Genomic DNA, 16,895 nt, shown 5'->3' with positions numbered 1-16,895 from the left:
CGTAAAAAAATCTCGGAAATAGTGGAGAACCAAGGGTCTAGCGAGAATGAGGAATTGAAAGAAATTAGCATTAGAAAAAAAAATAGTACTGGTGAAATTAATGGGACTGAAAGCCAATAAATCCCCTGGACTTGATGGTTTACATACTAGAGTTTTAAAAGATGTCGCTATAGAGGTAGTAGATGCATTAGTTGTAATCTTCCAAAATTCCATAGATTCTAGAACGGTTCCCGCGGATTGGAAGGTAGCAAATGTAACCCCACTATTTAAGAAAGGAGGGCAAGAGAAAACAGGGAACTACAGACCAGTTAGCCTGACATCAGTAGTAGGGAAAATGCTAGAATCTGTTATTAAGAACATGGTAACAGGGTACTTAGAAAATAATAATGGGATTGGGCAGAGTCAACATTGGATTGATGAAAGGGAAATCATGTTTGACGAGTAGACTAAGCCTATATTCTCTAGAGTTTAGAAGAATGAGAGGTGATCTCATTGAAACATACAAAATTCTTACAGGGCTTGACAGAGTAGATGCAGGGAGGATGTTTCTCCTGGTTGGGGAGTCTAGAACCAGTGGTTGCATTCTCAAAATAAGGGGTCGGCCATTTAGGACTGAGATGAGGAGAAATTTCTTCACTCAGAGGGTGGTGAAACTTTGTAATTCTCCACCCAGAGGGCTGTAGAGACTCCGTCATTGAATATACTCAACAACTGAGATTGATAGATTTTTGGATATTCAGCAAATCAAGGGATCTGGGGACAGTCCAGGAAAGTGGAGTTGAGTTCGAAGATTAGCCATGATCTTATTGAATGGCGAAGCAGGCTCAAGGGGCCGAATGGCCTACTCCTGCTTCTATTTCTTATGTTCTTACAAAGGTGGTTAGTTAATAATATTGTAAAGATGTCTAGTGTGAATAGTGCTAAATTTATGAATTTTGTTTGGAATCTTTTGTGGTGTCTCTCATTTTAGCTTTGTGCCCAGGAGGACGCTGTAATATATCCGAGACAGGGATGGTATGATGGGGATGTGGTGAGCAACGGGGATCTGGGGTTTCATTCATTCAAATCGGAGTCCGATGAGCCGCTCAGACAGCCCACCCGGATGAACGATTGGATACCTGCCTCCTCCCTCCCTCCTCTTCCTGTTTCTCTTGCTGCTCGTCCTCTTCCTCCTCTCACTCGTCTTTCTCCTGAGGTGGTCCCGCAATCCTTGCTGGCAAGGGCTGCGCCCTCATGATGGCCAAGTTGTGAAGCATGCAGTACACCACCATAAAATGGGGCACCCGCTCAGCCGAGTACTGGAGGGCTCCTCCCAAGCAGTCAAGGCAGTGGAAGTGTTGCTTCAGAACCCCAATGGTCTGCTCGATGATGTTCCTGGTGGAGGCATGGCTCTCATTATATGAGTGCTGTGCACGAGTGTTCGGGTTGTGGAGTCGAGTCATGAGCCAGATGCAGAATGGATAGCCCCTGTCTCTGAGCAGCCACCATTGAGCTTGCTGTGGTGGCTGGAAGATTGCTGGCACACCAGACTGGCAAAGGATGAAGGCATTATGGCTGCTGCCAGAATAGTGGACATTGACATTGAGGATTCTCCATGCATGGTTGCACACCAACTGCACATTGACTGGCAGCCTTTGCAGTTACGGAAGATCTCGGGATTATACGGTGCCCGCAAAGCCACGTGGGTACAGTCGATGGCGCCCTGCACCATGGGGAAGCCTGCTATCCTGGCAAAGCTGCATGCACGCTTCTCTCTGCTGAGAGAAAAGCCAATGTAGTCCCTTCTCCTGGTGTAAAGAGCTTCAGTGACCTCCCAGATGCAGTGATGGACAGTGAACTGTGAGATGTTAGCTATGCCTCCTGCTGCAGACTGGAAGGATCCACTGGCAAAGAAATTGAGGGCCACGGTGACCTTGACTGCCACTGGGAGAGCTGTGGTTGCCCTGCTCTGAGGCTGGAGGTCTGATTGCAGGAGGTGGCAGAGTTCTGTGACCACCTCCTTGGTGAAGCGTAGCCTCCTAAGACACTGCTCCTCGCTTAATTGGAGGTTGGAGAAGTGCTGTTGGAAGACCCTAGGTGGGTAAAGCTACCTGTTGAGAGCCCTCATGGCCCTCCTCTTCCTTCCTCTGCGCGCATGTTCCTGTCTTCCTCGCTGCCTCCACTCTGCCGTAAATCATGGCGGGCAAAGTCGACTGCCAGTACATTCCCCATGACTGTGAGCAAGTGTGGTTAGCAGAAGCCTTTAAAAATAATGATGGCGTTCTTCACTTGCAACAACACCCCCTATTACCAAGGAACCTTGAAATAAGTAAAGAAAGCTGTTAGAGTTGTAGGAAGTAGCACATAGACACTCAAACTGCAGAACCATGTCAGGTGCAACTAATTGCTGATGATTCCTTTAAATATCGCTGCTGGAGCCTCCTTCCTGCTGTTGGACGCCTGCTCTCCGTCTTTGTTTAGACACGCCGATAACTTCAATGGTGAGAACTAATACTGCAGATCGGGCGTCAGGTGAGCGTTTCACACTCACTGACGTCACAATCTCGTTCATTGGAGGGGGTGCAACGAAGGTTCATTAGACTGATTCCTGGGATGGAGGGATTGTCCTATGAGGAGAGATTGAGTAGACTAGGCCTATATTCCCTAGCGTTTAGAAGATGAGCGGCGATCTCATTGAAATGTATAAAATTCTTAAGGGATTTGACAGCGTAGATGCTGAAAGGTTATTTCCCCTGGCTGGGGAGTCTAGAACTAGGGATCACAGTCTCAGAATAAGGGGTCGACCATTTAGGACTGAGATGAGGAGAAATTTCTTTACTCAAAGGGTCGTGAATGTTTGGAATTCTCTACCCCAGAGGGCTATGGATGCTCAGTCGATAGGGTTTTGGATACTAAGGGAACCAAGGGATATGGATATAATGCTGGAAGGTGGATTTGAGGTAGAAGATCAGCGATTATCTTATTGAATAGTGGAACAGGCTTGAAGGGTTGAATGGCCTAATCCTGCTCCTATTTCTTATGTTCCATGAAATTCAACTAGTTAAAGTAGAATAGGGTAGGATGTCGGATTTATCAATAACATAATCCAGAACAAACCCCATGGAACTTCACTAATCACTGGTTCCCAGCCAAATCTATTTGCATTTATCAGCATCAGCCTTTGCTAAACCACTTTTGATGCAGTCATCTAATTTGTTGTTAATTCCATGAGCCTTCATCTTTAAGGAAGACCCACATATAGAAGTTCGTCAAGTATCTTGAAAATTCAAGTACATGATATCCATTGGATAATCTACTGAATATGTTTTTAATATAAAAGCTATATTATACAAAAATGCTATCTAACCTGAACTGTATATATCACATAACTATGAGTGAATACCTGTATTATGGTTTTCTTATCTAGATTGATGATGCGGTGCCTTTGGATTATTTGTCTGAAATGCGGCCAGCAACAGTGGTGTTTGTGAATCTGCAGTTTGTGGAGAATGCAACCATGAATTATCAATGCCAATCCATACAGGCTACATGTCTTGGAATTAACAATGAATTCAGAAATTATCAGGGAAGAATAAATAAGGTCTTTATGTTTGACAAAGTAAGTAAAGTAAGCAGCAGATGGCAGTACTAGGTGTGGTATACGATTGCAACTTTCCTTAAAATACTTTTTGTCAATTAGCCTGAAATGGTCAATTGACAGCAAGGCCTGGTTTCCACTGTCAGAGGAAGTGCAGTGGAAGGAGCGCTGGTGATCATCTGCTTCTGACCCCAATGGAATATCTGAGGTCAAGGGAAGTTTAATTCATTGCCCTTGCAATATTGTCGCATCTTGACTACCTACCAGGGGGAGGGGGGAACTGGAAATTTGGGGATGTGTTTATGGCAAATTGTGAGAAGAAAAAGAGCTGAGGAAATGTTATTAAGAATTATTAATATGAATGAAAATAATATATCCAATTGGTGACCAGTTTCCAATTTCAAATAATTTTTTATTAAGTTATAGTATTTATCATAGAATCATAGGCCTAGAAATTCTGGAACACCCATTTATGGTCATTCGTGGGGCAGAGGGGGTAAGTAACCTGCGTCAGAATGGTGAAATCTGAGGCTCCTGAGATATTGGGCCTCAGACCTCATTGTCATAGACAAGGTGCACACAATGACCAGCCAGCGCAGATCTGAGTAAGTGCAAAAATAAATCGGCAACGGTGACCCGCTTGGGGACAACAAAGATGTGTTCATTCCTACTCCTTCTATTCACAACCCACTTCCCCCTCAGCCCACAGTCATTTTTCACTTTCAAGCTACTCATGCTGTATGCATGTATTTCTGCCTTCCTGCCCCCCTCCCCTCACTATAACTCGACTCTTGTGCCTTTCTGCTTTCAGATAATCAACAAGCACTGGAGCAGCCCCCAAGGGCACCACTGAGAGCGAGGGGGGAGAAGAAGAGGAGGGAGAAGACACCACGTCACTGCATCTCACTCGCAGACACCAGCTCAGAAAATGGCACTGCATGTATTTTAGAGGCTAGTGTAGAAGCGCGATCTGTACTGGGTGATGCACCGGGCATGAGTGGGTTGCATCAAGGCTGGGAGAAAGGGTAGCTCGGCAGCCAGCTCCCCAGAGGGCGAGTTCGCGCGTGAGTTCTGCTGCAAAAGACTCAGATGAGGACCTCGATGAGGACGCCTTTAGAAGAAGGGGGATGGGCATGCACATGGAAATGATAGGTGCAATGGCAAGGCTGCCAGAGAGCCCCTCGGCAATGGCAAGGAGTGTGGAGGAGTCCACCTACAACATTGCATGGCGCTCTGTGCAGAGCATGGAGCCCAGGATTTCCAGTTGGGAAATGATGGTGCATTCCCAGGAAGACAGTCATGACCCAGACGTGATGGCGCACATGATGAGCGCTGTCGCAGCTTCCATTGCAACACAGGTGGAAGTGATCCAATGTCTTAGTGCTGCAACAGAAGCACAGACTGCTCTCATGCAGTCTCTGCTTAGTGGCATCTTAGCTCTGACTGCTGCCATTGTGGCTGGGTCTACCACCGTCAACCGGGGCATTCGCGGTGTCGCAGTAGGCCAGCAATCTGTGCTCCAGTAGATTGGTAGAAATGCTGATGTGCCGACGCGGGGGAGAGGCAGTGGGTCTATGGAGCAGGAACCTGCTGTCCTCTCTCAGAATGACAGCATTCCTACTCCCACCACTGCCACTCCGCCAGTGCCTTTGCAGCTGCATGTCAGCTAGCCAGTCCAGAATGATGCCGCCCATGCCGAGGTGGTGCAGTCTACAGCCGGGCCTTCTAGGTCCACAACTGGTCGAGGTCGTCCTGCAAGGCCATCTGAAGTCTCTCGCACAGAAGCTCAGCAGCCTTCCACCAGCCGTGCTGCATCCACTGGGGGCGCACTGCATAGGAGCACTAGAGTAGTAAAAGGCACACGAACGACAGGCACTAAGGGATTGCACAAGGGTGATCAGTTAATAGTATTCATGTAATATGTATGATATGTTTATAGATAAATTTATTCATTGTGTTTGGAATCTTTTGTGATGTCTCTTTTATCAGCTTTGTGCCCAGGAGGATGCTATGATATAGCGTGAGACAGGGATTGTATGATGGGGATGTGGTGAGCTACGGGGATCATGCGAATCGGAGTCTGATGAGCCTGTCTGGAAGGCCGATTGTCTCGCTGCCGCTGCCCCCCCTCCTGTTCCTCCTCTTCTTCCTCTTCCTCCTCCTCATCTTCCTCCTCATCCTCTTCTTCCTCTCCCTCGTACTCTTCCTCCTCTCCCTCGTCCTCCTCCTGAGGTGGTCCCACAATCCCTGGTGGCAAGGGCTGTGCCCTCATGATGGCCAAGTTGTGGAGCATGCAGCAGACCACCATGAAATGGGCCGCCCACTCAGCCAAGTACTGGAGGGCTCCTCCCAAGTGGTCAAGGCAGCGGAACAGTAGGCCGATGGTCTGCTCGATGATGTTCCTGGTGGCAGCATGGCTCTCATTATATGAGTGCTGAGCACGACTGTTGGGGTTGTGGACGGGAATCATGAGCCAGGTGGAAAGCGGATAGCCCTTGTCTCTGAGCAGCCATCCACGAGCTTGATGTGGAAGAGTGCTGGCACACTGGTCTGGTGCAGGATGAAGGCATTGTAGCTGCTGCCAGGATAGTGGGCATTGACATTGAGGATTTGCTGTGTGTGGTCGCACACCAACTGCACATTAAGTGAGTGGTATCCTTTGCTTTTACGGAAGATCTCAGGATTGTTATGTGGCGCCCGCAAAGCCACATGGGTGCAGTCGATGGCGCCCTGCACCATGGGGAATCCTGCTATCCTGGCAAAGCCACATGCACGCTTGTCCTGCTTCTCTCTGGTGATCGGGAAGCCAATGTAGTCTCTTCTCCTGGTGTAGAGAGCCTTAGTGACCTCCCAAATGCAGCGATGGACAGCGAACTGTGAAATATTAGCTATGTCTCCTGCTGCAGACTGGAAGGATCTGCTGGCGAAGAAATAGAGGGCCACAGTGACCTTGCCTGCCACTGGGAGAGCTGTAGTCGTCCTGATCTGAGGCTTGAGGTCTGGTTGCAGGAGGTGGCAGAGTTCTGTGACCACCTCCTTGGTGAAGTGAAGTCTACTACACTGCTCCTCGCTTAATTGAAGGTCGGAGAAGTGATGTCAGAAACCCTAGGTGGGTAAGGCCTCCTGTTGAGAGCCCTGCTGGCCCTCCTCCTCCCTCTGTGCACATGTTCCCGTCTTTCTCGCTGACTGCGCCCCTTCCATCGTAGATGCTGAAGGATGAGGTCGACTGCCAGTACATCCCCCATGACTTTTAGCAAGTGTTGTACTTTGAAGCGTTTCAAAAATAATGAGGGAGTTTTGTACTTGCCAGAACACACAATAACCTTGAAATAACTAATGAAAACTCTTGCAGTTGCAGGAAGTAGCACACATCCACTCATACTTCAAAACCCTGTCAATGCAAGTGATTGGTGATGATCCCTTTAAATAGTGTCGCTGCAGCCTACTTCCTGTTGCTGCACGCCACCTCAACCTGTTGTTGCTTTCTTCAGCCAGTAAGTTCAATGGCCAAAACAAAGTTGAGAGATCAGGCGTCAAGTAAGCATTGCGCACTCACTCACGTCATGATCTCCGTGATTGCGACATCCCTGCCAAGCAAGTTTTGCGGCAGCGCTGCCAGCAAGACGGATATGGCGTACACCACTGGAACTACCATCAGCTGGCGATCGAGCACTGTACGGTGTTTTAGCACCATCTCGTGGCGATAAACACACTAATTTCTCCCCCTTTTTCTTTGTAATCTGTTACATTTTCACTCTCTGACCAAAGTTTCCAAATCTTCTACTTCAATAACCAATTCTCTAAATACATTACGCAGATTTTTCCTTGATATCTTAAACTTTTGCCTGTATCACCGAACTGTCAATCAAAGTTCCTACCCTGAGGTGAGAGTCTACCCCTTTGCAAGAGGCTTCCAGATATCTGCTTGGCTAAGCCCCTTGTGTGAATGGAATGCAACGACACTTCGAACCTCAGATGTCATGAAGCCACCATCTTCTCACAATAGGCTGGCAATGTTTGTGATTATATGCAAACATCTTTCCTTTGAATAACAAATTAAGACTTGCTTTAATAAACTTTCAGGCTCCTGGCTATTTTTGAGAAAAAAATGCATTACCAAAATATTATGGTTGCGAAATTTGTCACCTTAGCGCTAGGTAGTTAAGGCCAGTTTGGAGAAAAAAATGCCGACCACGGCACTTCCGGCATGGTCCGTGCTGGTTGCCATCTTGGTGAGGATGATAGCACGGTCGGGACATGCATGCACCGGCAGTATGCAGAGTAGGCAGATTGTGATGTCAGTCAGCGTGCAACGCTGATTCGACGCGTGACCCGCCATTTTCGGCATCGCCACTCCAAACAACGCCCTCTTCTAAAGATGCACTGTTGAACGTATGTTTAGCTGCACGAGGAACCACCCACCAGCACTATTTAAAGGGATACACCCAACTTACAGGTAAGTTGATTATTTATTTTGTACTGGCTCTTGCAGAGATTATATGAATACTGCCTCACTGGAAGACATTTATAAAGTTGTTAAAGCATGCAGGGAATGCTGCTGGACGTTGGAAAGCCATGGGCTGCTACTGGAAGGCCTCTGACTACATCACATGCTCCTAGTCATGGGGGCTCTAATTTCCATCTCCCTTGCACCGCAGCATGAGGATAGGAGAGGAAGGCTCTTAGCAGGAGGCCTTACCCACCTAGGCTATTCAGGGAGCACTTCTCCTACCTGCACCTAAGCCAGGAACAATGTGTTCCGTGGCTCCGCTTCACCGAGGAGGTGATCACAGAATTCAATCACAGAATTCAACCACCTCTTGGAACCAGACCTGCAGCCTCAGAGCAAGCAACGACGGCTCTGCCAGTAGCACTCAAGGTCACTATGGCCCTCAATTTATTTGCCAGCAGATCCTTCCAGGCTGGAACAGGTGACATAGCAAACATCTTGCAGTTGGCCATTCATCACTGATTCCGAGAGGTCTCGGAGGCTCTGTCCTCTAGGAGAAGGGACTTCATTGTCTTCTCTCTAAATAGAGATAAGCACAAGGGGTGCACTCGTGGCTTTGCCAGGATATCGGGCTTCCCCATAGCGCAGGGCACCATGCACTGCACACACGTGTCTTTGTGGGCACCGCATATCAATGCTGAGATGTAGCGTGACCGCAAAGGGTACCACTCACTTAATGTGCAGTTGGTGTGCGACCACACCCAGCACATTATGATGGTGAATGCCCAGTACCCTGGCAGCAGTCATTCGTGGTGGTCTGCTGCATCCTCCACAACTTGGCTATCATGAGGACGCAGCCCTTGCCACCGCGGGTTCTGCGACCACCTCGAGGAGGAGGAAAGGAGAATGCAGTCTGCAAATCCCTGTTCAGGACAGGCTGACTGTGAGTATATCATCAGACTCCGGTCCCCATGAATGATATCCCAGATCCCCGTTGCTCACCACTTCCCCACCTGCCCCTCCCTCTATCACGGAACATCACAGCGTCCTCTTAGCCACAATGCTGAAATGAAAGCCATCACAAAACAAACAATTTATAAATGATTAATTCCAAAACTACATTACAAATTCAACTAATCACCCTTGTGCGTTCCCTTAATGTCTGTCTTTCATGTGCCTTTGCCTATTCTAGTGCTGCTACACAGTGCTACCCCAGTGGCTACAGCATGGCTGGCGGAAGGCTGCTGACTTTCCGTGGGGGAGACTTGCAGGACGACTTCGAGCAACTCTGGGCCTAGAAGGCCCGGCTGTAGACTGCAGCACCTTGGCATGGGCGGCAGCAGTCTGAGCTGGCTGGTTGACGGGCAACAGCAATGGCACTGGTGGAGTGGCAGTGGTGGAAATACGAAAGCTCTCATCCTAAGAGAGGACAGCAGATTTGAGCTCCACAGAGCCATTGCCAATCCTCCGATGCAGTGCCTCAGCATTCCTAGCCATCTGTTGGAGGAGATTGCTGGACTGCTGTGACATCTTGCAAGCCCCTTTCCACACTGGTAAATGCAGCCACGATGGCAGTAGTCTGAGCTTGCATGACAGAAGTCAAAGCTTCCACTGCAGCACTCAGACTTTGGGTTGCTTCCGCTTGTGCTGCAATGAAAGCAGAGACATCGCCCATCACACCCAGCACCGTGATTGAATCCACAAGTGCTCTAATGGAGTTGGCCATCACTTCTGTAGTGGCGCTTCTTAGTTTCCAAACAGGCAGCCACTGAGCTGTGGGGTTTTTAACAACGAGTAGACGCGTGTCGAAATAAAACGTTCCCAAACGTAGCTTTGTCTTTTAAACTGTTTACTATAACACTTAACAAACGGAATTACAAAGCAAACACGTATAAACGAACACGGTCAAAAACTGTACTGCTCCAAACCTCACAGCTTCTGCCTCCTTCAACCACGTGCAGTTTAAACTGTAAAATGGCTGCACCCATGTGTGGCTTAGGGACTGTTCCATTGTGGCAAGAATGAAGGGGGTGTCTCGGACTATACTGGAGCAAGAAAATAGGGGGTTTCTTAATACAATAAGTCGGTCGGGTAAATTAACTATTATGCCATTTAACCACTATTTTAAAGTATTTTCTTAAGCTTTTATGGCTCTTACATTCCGGCCCCTAATTGACTAGGCGCATGAAGCATATCAATTACTCAAACATTAAGAGTCATAAACTAATGAGTTCAACATATTTACAATATAAGTGTCCACTTTTTTCGTTCGGGAACCTTTCACGCTGCTTCTTGTAGCAGGCAGAGCTTTGTGATCGGTCTTTCCAGGGTACTGGTCTTGGTTTGCAAACAAACGTGACGAACGACGCCTCTGGAGTCTGGCATGGTCTTAATTATTTTTCCCATCAACCAAGAATTTCTAGGGGCTGAATCATCCACAATTAAGACAATGTCTCCGACAATGAAGTTCCTCTTTATTTTGGACCATTTTTGACGCTCCTGTAGCAGAGGTAAGTATTCTCTTGTCCATCTGGTCCAGAAAAGGTCTGACATATACTGAACTTGCCTCCACTTCCGACGGGCATACAGATCTTCCTTTTTGAAGACTCCCGGGGGCATGGCTGGCTGTGTTTTCAACAACAACAGGTGGTTCGGAGTCAGGGCTTCGAGGTCATTGGGATCATTTGATGTCTTAGTTATCGGTCGGTCATTAATGATGGCTTCGACCTCGCACAGAACGGTTTGGAGTCCCTCGTCGTCAAGCGCTTGCTGCTTCAGTACAGAACTGAGTAGTTTTCTTACGGTGCGTATCTGTCTTTCCCAGACACCTCCGTGGTGGGATGCAGCCGGAGGATTGAAGATCCACTTAATTCCTGTTTGCATCATGGCTTCCTGTATTTTAAGCTGATTCCAACCTTCAATAGCTTCCCGTAGTTCTCTCTCCGCTCCGACGAAATTAGTGCCATTATCAGAACGCATAATGGACACCTGTCCTCTTCTACAGACAAAGCGCCGCAAGGCGTTAATACAGGAATCAGTGTCAAGCGTGTGTGTCACCTCAATATGAACAGCTCTGATGGTCAAACAAGTGAAAAGCACACCATATCTCTTGACAAGGCTCCGTCCTCGCTTTACCTCGAAAGGCCCGAAATAGTCCACCCCTACGTTTGTAAATGGGGGCTTGTCTGGTAACAAACGGTCTTCAGGCAGGTCTGCCATTTTCTGCTCCCCAGCTCTAGCGTGTAACCGTTTGCAAACAATGCATTCAGAGAGTATTTTTCTTATTACGGAATTAGCTCCTGGAATCCAGTATCTTTGTCTTAGCTTCGCAAGCACGTGATTCCTCCCACTGTGTCCAATACTCTGGTGTATATGCTGAAGAATGAGGGTAGCAACCCGGAGGTCCTTAGAAAGGATAGCAGGATGCTTGGCCTCCTCTGGCATAGCAGATTTGTTTAGTCTCCCTCCCACCCTCAGTACTCCATCTTGCAGTGTAGGGTCCAGCTTGTAGATATGACTACCTTTCTTGATTGGAGTATTTCGCTGTAGAGCTTCGATTTCTTCTGGGTATCTTTGTCTTTGACTGAAGCGAACTATCTCCTTCTCAGCCTTGGCCAAATCCTCCACGGTCAATGAATTCTTGCCCAATGTGGTCTTGTGATGATGCGTATACTGCTGTAGAAGCATTCTCTGCTTATCAGGGTTACTTTCAGACTGACTGATAGTGGCTCGGTGCTCTTTTCTCTTACCGCTCAGGTGTAGCAGCAACTCTTTCAACCTTAGAAACCATGCAACTGCTTTCCTCAACTGGTGCCATCCTGAGAAATGGTTAACAAGCTTGTTCACTGTGTCAAAGTTCTCTTTCGTATTTATGAGATTTACTGTGACTGATCTCTTGACTTCGACGTCGTCTTCAGCAATCTGACTTGGCATATCTGGTCTTTCTGGCCATGATCTCTCTGTTTCCAGCAGATAACTTGGGCCTTGTATCCAAGTTTCACTCCTCATGAAGTTTTCAGCCTTCAATCCTCGTGAGGCTTGATCTGCTGGGTTTAATGAGGTGTTTACGTACCTCCATTGAGATGGTTGTGTAGCTTCTCTAATGGATGAGATTCTGTTTGCTACGAAGGTCTTGAAGTGTATCTTCTCATTCTCTATATACTTCAGCACCGTCGTGCTATCCGTCCAGAAGACAGATTCTTCTAATGGGAGCTGTAACTCTTTCCGCATCACCTGGTCAACTTTAACTGCAACAACCGCTGCCGTCAATTCCAGTCTCGGGATGGTGACCTGCTTCAGCGGAGCCACCCTGGATTTCCCCATGAGGAAGGCACAATGTTTCTGGCCCTGTTGATTTGTCAGCAAGAGGTAAGTAGCCGTGCCATAGCTGTCCTCACTGGCGTCCGAGAAATGATGTAGTTGAGCCGTCTTTGTAACTCCAAAACTCGCGGGCTTGATGCATCTACTGACGTTGAAGCTAGAAAGTTGTTGCAAATCTGTCAACCATCTGAGCCATCTCTGAGCTTGACCTTCTGGGATATCTTCATCCCATCCTCTCTTGTCTCTACACAGCTCTCGTAGCATCAGCTTCACCGGCAGAATGAGTGGTGCCAGGAATCCAAGAGGGTCGTAGATGGAACTGACCACGGAGCGAATCCCTCGTCTTGTGGATGGTCTTTCGTTCACCATTATCCTGAAGTTGAACGTGTCTGACTCGATGCACCATTGTACACCAAGAGCTCTCTCGATAGGAAGGACATCGTGGCTCAGGTCCAGATCTTTGACTTCAGTGGCTCTTTCCTTTTCTGGGATAGAAGCTAGAACTGCTCTGCTGTTGCTTATCCACTTAGTCAGATGGAATCCTCCATTCGAACACAGAGTTCTAAGGTCTCTTGACAGTGCGATGGCATCGTCTTCTGTTGACACGGACTTCAGACAGTCGTCGACATAAAAGTTTCTGAAGATTGTCTCCACAGCCTCTGATGGTGCTTTGCCTTTGCCATCTTCTGCAGTTATTCTGAGAGCGTAGCTTGCACAGCTGGGAGATGATGTGGCTCCGAACAAGTGTACGGCCATTCTACATTCCACCATTGCTTGACTAACGTCGCCATCTGGCCACCAAAGGAAGCGCAGAAGATCAGCATCTTCATCAGGGATTCTAACTTGGTAGAACATTGATTCTATGTCTGCCATCATGGCAACGAGCTCTTGTCTAAACCTAGTCAAGACGCCAATGAGGGTATTAGTAAGATCAGGACCTTGAAGCAGCTGGTCATTCAGTGAAGTTCCTCTGAATGAGGCGGTGCAGTCAAACACTACACAGATCTTTTTCTTCTTTGGGTGATACACCCCGTGATGAGGAATGTACCAGACCCTTCCATCGTCTCTGTTCAACTGTTCCTCGGGCACCTTTACAGCATAGCCTTTCGCTATGATGTTTCTCATGAAGTCTTTGTAGTCTTCGTGAAAGTCGGGGTTCTTGTTCAGCTTTCTCTTTAGACTGATGGCGCGTTGCTCTGCTATGCAGCGATTGTTCGGCATCTTCGCGGTCTGTCTTCTCAGTGGCAAACCAATGTGATAGTGGCCATCAATGAACTGTGTAGACCTTGTCATCAAACCCATGAACTGATGGTCTTCTTGTGACATCTCTGTCTTTTCCTCACAGCTGCGTTCTGAGAAGTCTGCGTTGAACTGCTGTATCAACAGCTCTTCAATGCTTGCGATAGAGATGCGATTAACTGTGACGTTTTGTCGTTCCTCCTTGTTCGACTGGTGGCCATCATCTCTCCTTACCGGTCCATTGACTACCCATCCAAGGGCTGTCCTGACGGCGTAGGGTCCGTCATCCTTGCTGTTTATCACCTGCCATGGCTCCATAGTTTTGTAGGCATTGGTTCCAATTAATAGGCCAATTTCTGCTTCAATGTATGGGAGACGCACCTTTTCTAGGTAAGGCCATCTATCCACATCCTTCTGCAGGGCTAGGTTCCCTATTCTAACAGGAATCTCCCTCTGTGTGAAAACATTAGGCAGGTCTATGAAGTCCTTCTCTTCAAGTCCACACACTTCTAGGTCTGACAGGATATAACTTTGCATTGACTTCTCATGACCCATGGTGCGTAATAGGATTTCTGTTCTTCTGCCTCTAACGTTCAGCTGTCGCATGAGTGATTCTGTGCAGAACGTTGCTGAGCTACCTGGATCCATGAAGGCGTAAGTCTCCACAAGCTTCTCGCTCCTCTTAGACTTGATCTTTACTGGTACGATGGCAAGAATACAATCACTGTCACCGGCCCCAGTGAGTCCACAAGTCTCTGGTTCCAGCGACACCAGAGCACTTGAAACAACCTTCTCGTCGGTATTGTTTTCTTCACTCTTCTTAGAGACTTGTTCTTCTTTATGGATATGCAGCAGACTGGGATGTTTCCGAGTGCACTCTCTGCGTGTTGTTCTTTGCTTACAGTTTCTACTCAGGTGCCCCTGAGAGAGACATCCAAAGCATAGGCCGTTGCACTTCAGGAATTCGATTCTGTCCTTATGTGGCTGTGCCTTGATGTCGCTGCAGAAATCCAATGTATGATTCTTCTGGCAGAATAAGCATGGCTTCTGAAAGGCATTAGCAGGCGTCACTGTGCTGCTCTTTTTGGGAGATGAGTTCTGGGGCCTTTCTTCCTCGGCCTGGGTGACGATAGTTGCAAAGCTGCTTCCCCTGGAACCACCTTTCCTGAGAGTCTTTGATTCAACAGGCTTGGCTTTCACTCTTCCATCGGTGGTCGGGCTGACATCTTGGATGTTTCCAAACAATGGGTCCCTAGCAATTTTAGCCTGTTTGTCTATGAAGTTCACTAAGTCTGCAAACCTGGCTCTACTTTTCCGTCTCTCCATTATCTCAAAGGCTGTTCTTCTCCATTGTTCTCTCATCCTGTAAGGAAGCTTAGAGATGATGATTCTCATAGTCGTAGGATTGTCCATCTCTTCCATGAATTCAACATCCTCCATGGTGTTGCGACATCCTATGAGGAAAAGAACATATGCGTTCAATGCCTCTCCGTCCTCCGATCTGATCTGTGGCCACTTGGTAGCCTTTTCGATATATGCAGTGGCTATCTTCAGCTCGTTACCATAGTGCTCCTGCAGCAACTTCCTGGTTTCTATGTATCCCCGGTCCGGTCTCATGTGTTCACAGCTTCTGACCAGGTCTTGTGGCTTACCACTGGTGTACTGTCCTAGGTAGTACAACTTATCACTGCTGCTCTCTGTTTTGGAGTCAATGGCTTGTTCAAAGGATCTGATGAAGGGCTTATACTTGAGTGGGTCGCCTTGGAACACTGGTATGTCTCTTTGAGGGAGTCGAAACAGATTCTGTTGTTTTACAAGCATCTCTGTAATTCCGTTTTGACGTTGCATCACTCGGTATAGGCTTCTCCCTGTGTCTTCAGGCCTCTGGTGGTCATCAGCAGGGTCTAGTCTAGACCGTCTGACGTCTGGGGTAGCATCACGTGCTCCTGTTAGTGGAGAGGCCACTCTTCCACGCTGTAATGCCAGGGGATTGCCTTCGGGCTCTGTTGTAACTCTTGAAGGTGCCCTGGATCCAACTCTATGTGACGACGTTGACTGGCAGTGGCTCCCGCCGTCCCGTGAGCCTTCATAATCTTCGTACGCACTCAACCTGGCGTCTGAAACCTCGATAGCTGTTTTTATCTCCAGCTGTTCTTTCTTTGCCTGCACCTGGGCCCGTTGGGCCTGCAGTTGGGCCTCTTGGACCTGCAGTTGGGCCTCTTCCCGTTCAAGAGCTTGCTTCTCCGCTAAAGATGCTGCGCGTGCCATCAACGCCGCCCGTTCAGCCTCCGCTCTCATGCGTCGCGACGAGCTTGTGGTAGAAGCGACTGACCTGCGTCCAGAAACAGAGCTACCTTCTTTTCGATTTTTGCTCGGTCTGGCGGAAGTCTCTGAAATGCTATCGTCTGGTCCGACTTCATCGTCAACTTTATCTTTCTCTGCTGTATCAGCATCTTGACGAATCTTTAACATCCACTGTTCCGTGGCCTTGATATAGTCCTTAATGCTGGTTGATTTAAGATCAAACCAGTTGTGCTGATCAGCGTTTCCCTCTTCTTCAGACAGAAGTGCTAATACATCTTCATTGAGTACATTAAATTCTTCATGCAGCTTGGAGAAATCGTAATACATTATGTCTTCAGCTTTCTTAATATTAGCATTATCTTCCATGAGACGATCAATTATCTTCATTTTTCCAGTTATCTGAGCTAATTTAGCCTTCCTTGCGCCTATGCTTCTATGTAACTTCTCTTCCATTGCCTTTGGGGTGAGCTTTATTTCCCTCTTTTGGCCAGCAATCTTTCTGGCTGATGGAAGCTCCTGGCTCCGTAAGGCCTCGGCCATTTTACCCGCAGCTCTTATTTAGCTTCTCAATAGAATGAACAAAGCAAGTAGCAGTCACTGTACCTTCGCTTTCTTATATTGTCGTCTGGCTCCGTGACCATTCGGGTATACGTTCGCCGACGATTCCGTCCCTTCCTTCTTAGGGAGCAAGTTTTTGACTAATGTAGTGGCACTTCTTAGTTTCCAAACAGGCAGCCACTGAGCTGTGGGGTTTTTAACAACGAGTAGACGCGTGTCGAAATAAAATGTTCCCAAACGTAGCTTTGTCTTTTAAACTGTTTACTATAACACTTAACAAACGGAATTACAAAGCAAACACGTATAAACGAACACGGTCAAAAACTGTACTGCTCCAAACCTCACAGCTTCTGCCTCCTTCAACCACGTGTAGTTTAAACTGTAAAATGGCTGCACCCATGTGTGGCTTAGGGACTGTTCCATTGTGGCAAGAATGAAGGGGGTGTC

At 47.7% G+C, this 16,895-nt stretch overlaps 1 protein-coding gene across 1 annotated transcript in view; it reads left to right on the top strand.

Annotated features, from left to right (window-relative positions):
* LOC147120454 (adenylate cyclase type 10-like) overlaps positions 1–16,895 on the top strand; it is a 135,863-nt gene that overhangs the window by 82,550 nt on the left and 36,418 nt on the right. The window contains exon 8 of the mRNA XM_085986417.1: positions 3,407–3,598. Within this exon, the coding sequence (XP_085842543.1) occupies positions 3,407–3,598 (192 nt within the window). The remainder of the gene's footprint in view (positions 1–3,406; positions 3,599–16,895) is intronic.

The sequence above is a fragment of the Somniosus microcephalus genome, chromosome 4, assembly GCF_052327205.1.
Source record: "Somniosus microcephalus isolate GS21.2 chromosome 4, FLI_Smic_1.0, whole genome shotgun sequence".
In the NCBI taxonomy this organism is placed as follows: Eukaryota; Metazoa; Chordata; class Chondrichthyes; order Squaliformes; family Somniosidae; genus Somniosus; species Somniosus microcephalus.
Note: the sequence above shows the minus strand (reverse complement) of the source record. Positions and strands in the feature narration are given on the sequence as shown.